Source organism: Notothenia rossii, assembly GCF_949606895.1.
Source record: "Notothenia rossii genome assembly, chromosome: 8".
NCBI lineage: Eukaryota > Metazoa > Chordata > Actinopteri > Perciformes > Nototheniidae > Notothenia > Notothenia rossii.
The window spans coordinates 51251989-51266364 of NC_136906.1; the positions used below are offsets into that span (position 1 = coordinate 51251989).

The 14376-nt window shown below is 39.9% G+C and overlaps 1 protein-coding gene and 1 long non-coding RNA gene across 4 annotated transcripts in view; both read left to right on the plus strand.

Annotated features, from left to right (window-relative positions):
- LOC307016813 overlaps window positions 1-14376 on the plus strand; it is a 55498-nt gene that overhangs the window by 920 nt on the left and 40202 nt on the right. The window lies entirely within an intron of this gene.
- Window positions 395-10058, plus strand: LOC307014100 (uncharacterized protein). Of its 3 annotated transcripts, none has more exons than XM_079641819.1 (8): window positions 395-662; window positions 1094-1154; window positions 2713-2779; window positions 3021-5740; window positions 6442-7471; window positions 8327-8479; window positions 8669-8758; window positions 9404-10058. In XM_079641819.1, exons 5-8 carry the CDS (start codon window positions 6458-6460, stop codon window positions 9710-9712), a joined length of 1566 nt encoding a protein of 521 aa, XP_079497945.1. In that variant the 5' UTR covers window positions 395-662; window positions 1094-1154; window positions 2713-2779; window positions 3021-5740; window positions 6442-6457; the 3' UTR covers window positions 9713-10058. The 3 variants fall into 3 exon arrangements, with proteins under 3 accessions (XP_079497945.1, XP_079497946.1, XP_079497947.1); XM_079641820.1 differs by having other exon boundaries at window positions 3021-3094; XM_079641821.1 differs by lacking the exons at window positions 395-662; window positions 1094-1154; window positions 2713-2779; window positions 3021-5740 and having other exon boundaries at window positions 5766-7471.

Below are 14376 nucleotides of genomic sequence, written 5' to 3' on the forward strand. Positions count from 1 at the left end.
GCCTCACGCGTGGCGTTTCACTGTCAAGGGGTGCGATATAGCGTATATGTAATTACATTACAAATACTGACTCAAGCCCCACCACTGTATGGGTTACCCTACCATAGACTACCCAACAAAAATACTCTGGCGACGCCACTGATAACCGGTACTTGGTAACGAGCATTTATTGATAATCAGCCGTTTGCTCACACAAGCGAAACGGGAAACAAAAAGAGGTCTGGAGGACTGGCCAAAAGGAACAAACAGAAGTTGGGAACCCGAGCCAGCCACACCACGGACCATAGGACCCAGAGCTCCCCCCCCTAACCAGAAATCAATTATAAACCCTATGGGGAACAAAATAAAGCCGCAAAAACTGGACTACTACACTGAAAAAAGGGGGACTGGCCATCTGTTGGATTTATCCAAGCCTATTGTGTGAATGTTATACAATTGCCTCATGTTCCGAAGCAAAATGTAATAGTATTGAGTAGAATCTACATTTTATGTGGAGAGAGTACATGAACTTGTTTAGGTCATGTTGGGATAAAATGAGTCAATCAAATAAATGTATCAATTCCACCGCAATATACCCCGCGAAATCGCGCAATGCATTTCTTTGTGGAAGAAGACAGCAGCAAGGAAGGCAGCTCTGTCCCGCCATTACCCAGCTTGGATCGGTAAGTATGGATGGTTGGAATACATTGGAATATTAGTTAATGCGTAACTATATGTAATATAATGCATTGAAAGTCACCAACATAAGTTAATGAACTGTCATGAAGTTATTTGCTCTCGTGCTGTTGAATTACCATGTGCTACGTTTCCTCTGTGAAAATGGCGGGTGGGGCCCGCCGCAAGGTGTTGGTTCGTAGTTACTTAATGCTATCTGTTAATTTAGCCATTGTTAGCTAACGTCGCATTAGGATTAACGTTAGCTTTCAAACGAAAGCTTTGGTCAACGAGCAGTACGAGTTTACATTACTGTCTTTTAATTAAGAGGCTGGGGCGCTCACTTTTTAACCAAGCCACGCTCCAAAGTTATGCTAAATTTTAGCAAGGGAAAAACGGCAATACTTTTTTAATGTCAATGCTGTTGTTGCTGCTGCAGATTGCTGCTGTAGATTGCCGTCAGACGACCGTAGTGCCTCTGCTGTGGCTCAAGTTCTGTGGTGAGTATGTATTTTATCTGTAAATAACAGGATTAGAAGTGTGGGTATCGTTTATCAGAATTATGATACCAGTAGGCTACCCTTAAAACCTGATTGGGGTATGTTAGAAATTAAAATCAATGTTTTAATGGGGAAATGTAGTTTAAACATGCCGTCAGTTTTAATGCTCTTTTATACTGAAAAACCAGAAATTCTTGTGCACAAGCAGTTAAGCTTTTATTCTGAAAATCCTTCATCTCCGGTTAGCATTTAGCATGTGGCTAATATACGATTTCCTAAAGAGGTGAATTTAGTAGCGAAATGATATGGAGTGGTGCAAACCGAAGCCTACTGATTTAACACTACAACTATAGATGTCGAGGTACTACTATGCTGAATATTAAATGAAGGTACAGTTTATTTGAATACATTATTGTTTACAGACGAGAGTAGCATGTGACAACATCCGGAATGACCGGAAACCAAACGAGCCGAGAAGTATTGTTTAGAGTATTGATTACAGCGTTTAAAATGTGTTAAATGAAAAGTGATGAAAGAGAATATGAGGAGAAACGGCGTGTTAAGCATATATTGAATGTGAAAAGAACCTATCCTCTGTTTAAATGCAATAACGGACATTGGAGACGAGGTGAGCCGGCTGGCGGGGAGGAGCCAGCAGAGGATATATAAACAGCACCGGAGGAGAGATCTATTCTCTTCTCTTCCCTATTGAGGAGAGCCAGATCACAGCTGTTTGTCTGACTGAACAATATCATGCTTGTGACCAACCCGCGCCTTTTTAAATTAAAGTACCCAATTGAACTTTCACAGAGACTCCATTTAGTCTCCTATTTTAAAGCTTCTCCCCTGGTCGGGAGAATAACGAACACAGTTAACAGGTACTAACGGGGCTAACGGCTACTTAAGGGCTAACGGCTTAGCATGGTTAGCAGTCCGGTGCATCAGCTTTAGGGCATATATGTGTGTGCGTCATTCTAGGTGATACAGACAGGCTATATGCTCTAGTTACCAGAAGCACATGGCTAATTATTATGCAGCACATGGTTAATTATTATGCAGACTGACATCATCTGACTTTCCCAGTGCCCCATGTAGCAGTGATTATTATGATAAGGATAGGTATCTTTTGACTTGAGAAGTCGATACTACTTGGTACCAGATTATTTCGGTAGGTACCCAGCCGTATATATACATGTACATTGAAGGGAGCAATGGTGTCATTTACATTTTCAGATGCAGACATGTATATTGGCTATTTGTTGATCTGCTATAAAAAAGATTGGCATCATCCCTCAAAATAACATAATCTGTTGACCTGTAGAGTCATAGCCGTGGGAAGTCATTTTACTTAGGGGGTGAGGCCAAAAGTGGGGAGAGATTTCAACAGTAACATGAACATAATAGTAACCATTAAAAAATGTACACCATTCACCAACAGGGGGTGCTGCAGCACCTCCAGAACCCCTACTTCCCGTATGTGTAGAGTATTTACAATTTTTGTCTATAGAAATACTGTTTTGCATTGTATAAGTGTTTTTTGTGTTGCTCTTTGTTGCAGCAGATTGAAACGCGAACTCTGTGCGTGTCTGGAGTCGGCGCTTTTACTGTGGGCTCAAATTGATGTGGTGAGAATACAATTGTATTTTGGTTTAACCCTGTCCCACTCGGTGTGATTGGCCATTGTGTGATGTGTCATACTTTTTGAAATGCTTTTTATAAACAGTTGTGTCACTACTGTTACTTAGACCTTCCCCATTTTATTATTGATTGATGTTTGTTATTTCATTTTGACAGCTTGTCTTACATTTTTGTCAGAATTTTCTCATTAGACATTAATCCTTCTTTGTTTCCATTTGTCTTTTGCAGTGAATGGTGCTGCAAGTTTGCCAGAATGTTGCTGTGAATGTGGCGTTGTAAGGCCTGCCCCTCAGTTTTACCAAGTAGGTCCCAAATATTAAAACATTATCGAGTGAAACATAGATATTATGGGAATAATAATCGTTTTCCTTGTGTATATGTAAGCTGCCCCTGCACTTTTAAAACGTGGAATGCGCTTTTAATTCATTTGAATAGATTTCATGTGACTAAAACCAGTCATCAATCCAAGAGCTGTATATTTAGGTGCCAGTTATGTCCTTGTAAGGATCTTGTCTCGGAAAGGTATTACTGGGCTCACATTAATGCACACCTTAACAAAAATGAGGTTGTAACTTGCATGTTTTTAGATTGCAACTTTCAAACAAATATCTACGGAACATTTAAATCCCACTGGAGCAGAAAACATACTTATTATTCAATTACAGATTTTAAACCAGAAATTGTGACATCAACCACCTTTGTTTCTCTGGAATCTGCGCAAAATACTTCAGATGATGAAATAGGTGAGGCATACTCTGATGCACAACCAGATTGCAGTGTTTATGCCCCGAATGACCTTCCAAATGTAATTGAACAAACTTTTGCAGCAGCTTTGTTAAAGTTGGAACATTTAACCCATGTACCAAGCACAGCAATCAATGATTTTTTGCTAGAGCTTCACAACTTAACTAGCTCTCTCTCGAGTTCCCACACTGATGGCGTTCTAGTTGATATTTTTCAGAAGCACAAACTCCAGGTTGACAGAGCTATCATAGAGGAAATAACCACTTCTCTGTGCACTGGGAATCCTATAAATAAAGCCATAGAGAAGGGTGGTCCTTTGAGTTCTACATATCAACGTAAGCAGTATTACAAGGCAAACTTTAATATTGTTGAACCAGTTGAATGTATTTTGGATGCTAAAGAGAAGAAAACCTTCCAGTATGTCCCCATTCTTGAATCTCTACAGGTGCTGTTGAATAGGAAAGATATTGTGGACAAGTTAGTTTGTAGTCACAAAACGCAAAGGGAAACAGAGACAGCAAAAGAAATTGTGTACAAGTGTTTCAGGGATGGTCTGCATTGTAAGCAAAACAGTTTATTGTCAGGTCAAGAGTTAAGGGTATCTATTGGTTTGTATGTTGATGACTTTGAGGTCTGTAACCCTCTTGGCACCTCCCGTAAAACCCACAAACTTTGTGCTGTGTACTGGGTGCTGAGTAACCTACCCCCAGGGTCTCATTCCTCTTTGTCCTCCATTTACTTAGCTATTTTGTGCAAAACAGACAATGTTAAGACCTATGGCTATGACAAGGTTTTAGAGCCACTTCTACGTGATCTCAGGTCTTTGGAAGTTGATGGAATTTTTGTCGCACAACTGGGAACATCGCTCAAAGGTACAGTTCAAACTATTGCTGCAGACAATTTAGGAGCTCATGGATTAGCGGGTTTTGTTGAGAATTTTTCAGGCACCTATTTTTGTCGTTTTTGTACTGCAACAGCTTCAGACATTGCATCAAATGAGGTTAGAGCAGGAACTTTCAGCCTCAGAACAAAAGAAATACATGACACTCATGTCAGAACAGCCCTAGATAGTGGCAGCAGCTGTTTTGGAGTTAAAAGAGCTTGTCCTTTGACTAAAGCGCTTTCTCATTTTAATGTCATCAGTGGCTACCCTCCTGACATTGCCCACGATCTCTTTGAAGGCATTGTGCCTGTTGAAATAGCACATTGTCTAACATTTCTAATCTCAAAGAAGTACATAACCTTGGAAGATATTAACAATTCCATTCTACATTTCCCATACAAGTGGACAGACAAAACAAATAAGCCTCATATTTTGCCACAAAATCTCTCACACAGGAAAACCATAGGTGGTAATGCCCATGAAAACTGGTGCTTGTTAAGATTGCTCCCATTTATAATTGGGCCTAAGATTCCTGAGCATGATCCAGCATGGCAGGTCTTGTTGGACCTAAAACAGATTGCTGAGCTTGTGGTTTCCCCAGTTCACAACGACGAGTCTATTGCATACCTTGAGAGCAAAATTTCAGACCATAGACAAAGGTATCAAGAGGTTTTTCCTAACAATAGACTGCGTCCCAAACACCACTACATAGAACATTACCCACAACTAATAAGGTTTTTTGGGCCTCTTGTGGGACTTTGGACTATGAGGTTTGAGGCAAAGCACAGTTTCTTTAAAAACATAATCAAACACACCAGTTGCTTTAAAAACGTGCCCCTATCTCTGGCTGTGAAACATCAGTTTATGATTGGCTACCACTTGTCGTCTCCAAGTATTGATAAACAAATGCTGGATGTCTCAGATGTATCTTCTGTCCCCTTAGATGTTTTGAAGGAGGAGCTAGTTCAAGCTTTTAAACAGAAAGATCCTGACATATCTGAAATACACCTTGCAAAAAATGTTTGGAGCAAGGGAATAAACTACAGGACAGGTATGGTAGTTGTCCATGGGTCGGAAGGTGGCTTGCCCGAATTTGGGGAAATCCATCAAATATGCATTTTGCATCAGAGAGTGTTTTTTGTCTTGAAACTGCTGTGTGGATGGTATAGTGAGCACTACAGAGCCTTTGAGGTGACTCCATCTCCGTCACGAGAACTTGCTCTTGTGGAAGTCTGTGAACTGGTCGATGAGTATCCCTTGGCCGCCTATCTGGTTGGATGTGTGCGGATGGTGACCTTGAAGAGATCAATCTGTGTCTGAGGTAAAGCAACAAATTAAACACTGCTTGGGCAGGTACAGACTAAAGTACAGAGAATAGGTACCGTTGGGTACTGGTATCGGTTCAAACACATATATATATATATATAAACAATAGATGGCTCATGGGAGATTTTCCAGCGTAGCTCACCGGCCGCCATCTTGCTGCAGTCACCAGCTACTGTTGTAAGGTGAGTGATCTGCACAAAAATACTCTTAACTCGCTGAAATCTTGACTGATTTACAAACGGTTTGGTTTATTATAAACGTTATTAGCATGGCTATGATACAGGAGACAACAAGACATGTTGAAAAAAAAATCATAATTATAAGTATGCAGTACCATAACTACATCTTTGATGTTTATAACAAACCAACCCGTTTGAAAATTGAGCAAACTATGGTTATTTAAATAGTAAACCATAATGTTATGAATGAGCGAGCTGACTGCAGCAAGATGGCGGCCATGTTGCAACGTCGGTCTCCATTGGCCAGCAGCATGGGTGAGCCATCTATTGTTTATATCTATGGGTTCAAATGTGAACAGTACCCAACCCTATACATTGGTCCAATAACATTGTTATTGTTCTTCACAATGAACCCTTTTAAAAAATGACAAGCATTCACTCTTCTACCAAGCCCCATGTACTTGAAATAAAACTAATTCTAAACCTTTTATTGTTTATATACTCTCTTTCCTAACAGACGGTGAAGAAAGACCATGATGACATCAGCTGTTCTCAGAGTAATCCTAGGGGCTGACAGCTGTCAGAGGGTGGTGATTTCTGCTGGCCTGCCTTCAACTGTGAATGAACTGGAGAATGAGATAAAGACTCAGTGTAATGTAAAGGAACCCTTTCGGCTGCAGTTCATGGACACGCTTTTTGGCGATGAATTTATGAACTTAACTTCCATGGGAGAAATACAAGACAAAGCTACAGTCAAGGTCATATACACATCATGCAGACCTCTCAATGCTGATGCAGATCAATGTGTGGACAGTTGCTCCTTTCCACCAACCGGTCATCCTGATGACACCACATCTTCTCTAGGCGACAGCACCGGGATTCTCACATCTCCAGAGTCCACTTCTTCACGGTCTTCATGGCCAGGTGTGTTCCATGTTCCCCGTTTTTCGTATGATGCAGAGATTAAGCTTGAAAAGGCCCACAGAGTTCTCAGAGAAGAAGGGACACTGTTGATCCCTGATTCAAAGCTCAAGTCTGATATACTAGAGGGGTTGATTCAGGAGGTAGTTAAGCACAAAGTCTACGCCACGGACAGGGAGTTTGACCAAGTTGCAGAGGCGCTCGTCATGAAGCATCCATGTTTACAAGAAAAAGGCTCAGCCTCTGGCTATGGGGGATGGAAGACTAGTCTCAAATACAAGTTGTCCAACTACCGCACACATCTCCGGAAAGTGGGATGTCCTGAAGTATGTGTAAATACTTTGAAACATAAACCAGAAGGGAAACGTTCTCCTGCTTTTAAAGTTAAGAAACCAAAGAGGGGTGAAGTGGCCTACTGCCCTGACTTTCCACTTGGAGAATGCGCCCAGTCCTTGGAGAAGATGAGGGTTGAACTCCTTTCAGATTACAAGAAGCGTAATAACAGAGAGACAGTTAAGGCTAAAATGGAGAAAACATTTGCATTGAGAAGACAAGAAGTCATTAGTGATGTTCCCATGACCAGTGATGTACAAGAGAGATGGCCAGCTCTCTTTGGTGTAATGGAGGTGAGTACAAAGATAATGGTGTAACTTTTTGTGCTGTAGATGGTATATGCAACTGTTAGAGTAAAGCTTGGCCCCATTACGATGTTGTTCAGAAGTAGGTGCAAATGAATGATGGATGTTGAAAAGCTGATGCTTCACTGCATTGCTGGCTTAAATGTGTAAGAAGAAGGTGAAGTAGTAGGAATATTTGAAAAAGTGGGAACATGATTGAAGCAGATGAGTAGGGCTTGAGTTTAAGGATGTCCGTCATCCCGGGGGCCGAAAAAAATAGGATTGAGGAGGAGGAACATTTATTTAGCGAGGAATTTGGGCTTAGAGTTAAAAGGAAAAATACCGTGATAACGTCATAAATTAAAATGACTGCAAGTTTTGTTTAGCACAAGTTCTTATTAAACCTCCTTGAGAACAGAAACACACAGCACATACTGCTGGTGTCATGTCCCTACTGGTTTTCAGACTAACTGGTTTCCACATGTTGTGTTTACCGAACACAACAGTTGTGGTCTGCCTCTGTCATCAGATTCGTCACACATTCACAAACATATTATTGGCGATTTTCAGGTCCAAATCTCGTATCTACTGTGGCGAATATGATTGTATAAGTTAGCACTACATCAAAGCCGCCTAAAAAAATAAGTTTGTCTAAAATATATCAGATCGCGTCAAGCTGGATTACATCTCGGTAGAGCAAAATGCTTTCAGCATTCACACCCAATATTCCATAGCCGAAATCAAATGCTGAGCAAACATGCATAGTGCATACAGTTATGTGATTGGCAGCTGTAAGTTTAATGAAACAAATGTGTGTATGTCAGTGGGCCGTGTTGTTAAAAAATGGTTTCATTTTTTTTTCAGGTTAACGCAGAGTTCAAGCGGATTACAACTATGGCTCTACAGTCAAGGTTCCTGTCACAGCTTGACCTACACTCCGCAAGTCTGCTGAGGGTGTTCTCGAAAAAATCGGGGCAGCAGGGCAAGAAGTTAAAAGACATGGCTGCCATGATGACGGTAAGAACTTTTGAACTGTGTGTATATGTGTAGATATGTGTGTGTGTGTGTGTGTATATATATAATATTTCCTTTTTGGCATTAGGTCAGTCTAAAATCAATTACAATGGTAAATTATCCCAAAATGTGACCACTCCATAGGTTCAATTTGATTAAAATGTCCCTATATTCTTTGTTTTAATCCTTAAGGAAGACATCGATGCTGACAGGGAGTGCCTCATTAAAGGACTCTGCATCTACCTCAATGAGGATCCTGAGGATCTGGTGAAGGAGTACATGGTGAGTGTGTGCTAAAGTAGTAGGCCACATACAAAAAAGAAGTTAGTTTGAACATGTTTTTAAGAAGAAAAATAGCCTCAGTTAAAAGAACCTCATTTGACCAGATATACCAGACCATATTACCAGACATGTTACTTAGCTGTCTTCCTGAAATTGATATTATAATTGGTTTTGTTAGAATTAACATGGTCTATCATGATTTGTGTTCTTCTGATTCCAGAAACACATTCAAATACTAATGCAATAGTCTTAAGGACAGCTCTATCCTCCTCAGGCTGCAGTATCTTCCACCTGTAGGGCTTATATTACATCACATAGGATGAATTATGAATCAGGAGTAGTACCTAATGCTTTGCTCATTAGTCTCCAGCATTTGGTGGATTCTCTCCAACCTTCTCCTCTTTTTAAAGTCGCTGATATATATATTACCAATAATAATTACCATTCACTCAATTTAATGTACAACCTACAATCTGATAGCCAGGCTGGTGAAACCCACAGGTGAAAACAAACCAGGTATTCTTCTTCGCAAGCATTGTGCTAATTAGTGTAGTGCCACAGTAGAGTCAAATAAGCAAATTGTGTCTTAATGAGGTCCGAGTAAAAAAAATCTTATCCTTAAAGAAATAATTTATCTTCCACCAGGACATGACTGAGGCCAACACACTACGTGAGGTAGAAGAAACAACAGTGGGGATCTATGTTGCCAGAGAGACTCCCAGCAGTGACTATTCTGATGTCGGAGTTATCCTCGAGGGTGTGGTGGTGCTTCAGGATCTGGAGAATGTGGCTCTTGCAGCTGTAATGCTGTTTGGACTCATGTATGCCCTAAACATGAATTACCCGTTGAAGCTCCGCAACACCTTAGAAGTTATTCAGAAGCTTATAATGGAGGTGGATGCATCTGACCTTTCAAGAAAGGCCCAAAACTTGAAGAGGAAAATGCACGAGTGAAGAGAGCTCACTGTCCATGTTCACTGTCCATGTTCACGGCTCGCTGTTCCTACACTGTTCTTGTAGTTGAGATGCAGAGTATACATTCCTGGACTGAGTGGTGTGGCTGGTTCTCCCACCATCGCAGTTATTGATGCCTTATAAAAAGCAGGGGATGCTTTATTTATATATATATATATATATATATATTGTTTTTTTGTTTACGTTGTTGTTGTTGTAACGAAATTGCTAAACGATATGTAAGGTCCTTTTTAATATTTGTACTTCTCAAATTGGAGATTAGTTTTGGAAAGACTTGAGTGATTATTTAATCTCCAGGTTCTTGAATAAAGGTCTTGAAACAAAACTTTCTAATCGTTTTCAATGCAAAAAAAGTGGGTTATGTTTACTTTTAAAATCTGTTTCATATTTACATAAAATTATATTTATAAATATAATGTATAACAAAAAAAATTACAATTCTGAAAACATGTAATAGACATGGGAATATTAAAATAACAAATATTGCTAGAGTTATGTGATCAAATAGTGTTGGAATAAAAGGGATTGAATTGTGTTTGAATAAAGTGATCAACATGGGTTGGAGTAAAATGATGAAAGTGTTTAATTTACTTTATTGAAACACATTTCAATAACTTTGAATCAACACAAAGTAATTGCGTTGATTGGACATAAATCGTTTGTGTTGATTTAAAACAATTCTATAGGTTGCTGCCAAAGCAAATTATTTGTGTGCAACAAATGTCCACAATTGAATTGAGTAAATCCAATGTGTTCTTTTTTTCAGTGTAGGTCCTCCAGGCTAAACATAAACACATCTGCAAAAATATGGTCTACAGCTCAAAATGACAAAGAGGTATTCTAAGGAGAGTGTCTCCGGCATTAGGATAGCGAGACCTCCTTCTCCTCCAGCTTCTCGTTATACATGGCTGAGTGAAATTTGGAACACCTGGGCAGAGGCGGAGCCAGGGGCAGACCAGGTGCACCTGGGCCGAGGCGGAGCCAGGGGCAGACCAGGTGCACCCGGGCAGAGGCGGAGCCAGGGAGACAGAAAAGAAAACAAGGATGGGAGCACTTAACACATGTCTACACAGACATCCACTCAAAGTCAACAATTTTCTGAAGAATGTGCTGACACGGGGGTTTAAATTGCCATGCCTCTTTTTGGCTTTCGAGCCCGTCTCAGGATTAATGCCCAGGAAGCACCTGAAAACAATAAGCCAAGACAACAATTTAAATTTGTTTAAATGTTGCATAGTTTATTTTAAGGCACATGCAGCGGTGCCCGTTTCAATTTAAGTAAAACCTGCACCAAAGAAATAAATTAGTAGTTAAAGCCAAGCAAGAGCGATAAAAGCAAGAAAATCCCTTAATTTGTTGTGTTATCACAGAGGGTGGTCTGAATACAGCATTTTACAATGAAATAATACAGTAACATGTTGTGAAATCCTGGTAATCATTTATCCTGTACATTCACTGTAATTAACTGTGCCTGTAGTGATTTAACTGTGAAATTCAAAATTACAGTATTATATTGTGAGCATTACAGGTAAAGACTGTAAAGTGGTAAAACAGTAATTTATTGTAAAATATTACAGCTAAATATTGTGAAATCATGGTAATATTTTACAGTGTACTGTATGCAGAAGTATTATTTTAAGCAACACATTAAGTTGACGAAACACTCGAGTCAAATGTAATTAAAATCAGATCCACTCGTGTCTTAGACGGGGCAGTGATATCATAAACCTGTTAATGTACGCATTCAAACACTTTTTCTTTTACCAGCTGTATTCACTTTGCAGGTGCAACTATGTGGCTTTTATCCTGGATACAGTGTTTAAGTCATGGATGTTTAAAGTTTAACTTCTTCATATGTCTAATATTATAGTTGACGTTTCATTCAGGAAGTATGACGCGCTGCGTTGTCAGTACGCTTTTCCATGTTTGTGATTGGTCGAATGCTCAAAATACCACCCCTTTCATGTGAACGCGCACCTAACTAGATAGGGCACGGCTGGCTTGAGCGATCCACTTGATAACCCGCGTCGTAGTACAGTTTAGCGAGAGCGCATATGTTTTGGATTAGGCCAACCGGCTAACTCAAACATATCGAGGTTAGGTTGAACCAGCTTCGTAGTAAAGGCCTCTGTTAAGCCCTGAGCCTGTTTTTCATGTCTCAGGCTCGAAAATGACATTCCCAGAACAAATGACCATACCTTCACTTCTAAAAGGGGTAAATTAATAATCTTTTTTCTCAAAGCAAGGTTACATCTGTGAGTTGGATGTAGAAGTGTCAGAATCAATATAGATGTTTTTATTTTAAAGTAAATTCAGATTGAACACAGTAAAACAAATTAAATTAAAGTGTCTGTCCAAAAGAAAAATAATACTTATTGTGAAAACCACCCTTGAATGATGGGATGGTAGACTAAAAGCTTTAGGAATCCAAACTATAGCATATAATAAGTACCCTGTATCAAGATTGATGCAAAACAAGTGATATTTGACCTTTTTAGAGAGATTTAGAAAAACAAAAACACTTCTGGGGTCATTTGGGTGGATTTTACCTATCTCTGTCCCCCTTGGTCGATTTTGATGATTGACATCTCTTTTTAACCGCTAGAGCCAATAGAATCGAGAGGGGGTTCCACACACATACACACAGAGTCGTTACCAAATAGGGAGTGAGAGTGACGCGTAGCCAAAACCGGAAGCTGCGATACACCCTGGTGGCTACCATTAGCAGCTAATTCTCCGATTTTTACATAAAAATTGAATTATGGATTATCAATAATTTTTCAAAGTGACAGACACATTTAATTAACCTATGGATTAACCCTCATTAGAGTTTTTATTGTTTTCATGCCATTGAACACGACTTTTGATCAGAATAACAGCTAAAGTGAGACGATCTCCCGTGTTTGCTCCGTAATGCTACGTGTTGTGATGTCTGTGTTCTCTTCCCCTGTCGCAAGTTTTGATCGCTCAGTAATGATACTAATACCTATATAATCTCTGGAATCTCATCCTTAATCGGATATCTTGGATGTGCAGTTACGATAAGTAATAAGGGTATCTTTACCTTGATTTCTGTGCCAAGTGCGTGAGCATTTTCTTTGCTCAGGGGTCATTTAGACTAGGCTTCTTATGAGACTTGTATTTTGTTTTGGTAAAAATGGTTCGTATCGTCAGTTAGCTGAGTTTCTTCCCGTTAATCTGGTATGACACATTAATAGGTTTTTAAATATTAAGAAGCCCTGAGACACAGTTTCGTGAAAATCACTACCCGCCGCAGCCGGATTAGGGACCTCTCGGATCTATTTTTCTAGATCCGCCCCTGGTGGTGTGGGAGCTGCTGCTCGTTCCAGCGGCGTCTGAGCCATGCTCTGAGCTAGCCTATGTTTCAGATATGAGGCAGGCTTCTTCCCCTGTGGAAGATGATTTGCTTCCAGAGTCGAAGATAGCGAGACACATGTGCAAAGAACAGCACCAGCAGGTAACCTGAACATTGAGGACTGTGTAGAGCAGCAGCTATGTGAATAAAGCAGGCGAGCAGCAGCAACATGAAACACAGCAGCAGGAACATGAACGCAGCAATAGCAAGTGAACACAGCAGTGGCAGCAGTAGCATAGCGAGGCAGAGGCAAGGAGACCTGGCAGCTTGAATAGAGCGGCATGTTTAGGAGAATGTGTTTGGTTGGTTGTAAGAGAGACGAGGTGAGTCACGTGTTAATGTATCATTGGTGCTCGAGTTGACTGCCTGAACTAGCTCGCAGGCTTCGCCCCATTTAATTAAATTCATCTTTATTTCACAGATAATTCAACATCTAGTTTGGGTCATTTCATCAACAACACATGCTTACATGTGTTATCCAAGTTTAAATTAGGTAGAGCAGCATGTCATATGACATCCTCTTGATCCTCACAGCCTGGTGAAGGCCGGTGCCGTTATCATACACACACTGAAAAAACTGAAACTTTGATTTAAATCAAATATATAATTAGTGGCAAATAGAGAAAGGATGATATATTATGTTACTGTGCTTAGGTTTAAACTTGAAAAAGTAAATTGGTCAATTTACCCCCAGATGGCTCAATTAACCCCTTGGATAATCTTACCCCAAGTTAAACCACAAGACCATTTTTTCCCCTGATAAGTCATATTTTTAGGGCCCTTTGTGATACATGTATTATTGTCATTTTGATTGACAGAATACATCTTGAAGTAACAGTTGTTGTTGTCTTTGCCCAGAGGACCACATTGGCTCATCTCACTCCACTCTCCCCTACCAGTTACGTCTATATTATCTATATGGTCGTTTTTTTTTAATATACTGCTACTTCGTTTTTTTTACCATGGTATAATTATTTGTTATTTGTTCGTTTTTTCACTTATTGTGTTTTTATTATTAATAACGTGTACCTACTATTTTATATAATATCTAAGTCTACACTTATGAATTAATCTGCACTATACTCTTGCTGTTGTACAAGGGTCAATGCCAGTTGCAGGACACAAAGAGGAATTCTGATTGTGATAAAAACAATATTATTCTCATCGTATGCTTTTTCAAATAATATGCTGTGTATTTGCTGAGGCAGCCCAGCACATTGAGTCTGATTGGCTAGATTCTCTCTTTCCAGAAAGTCCAGGAGTAGCC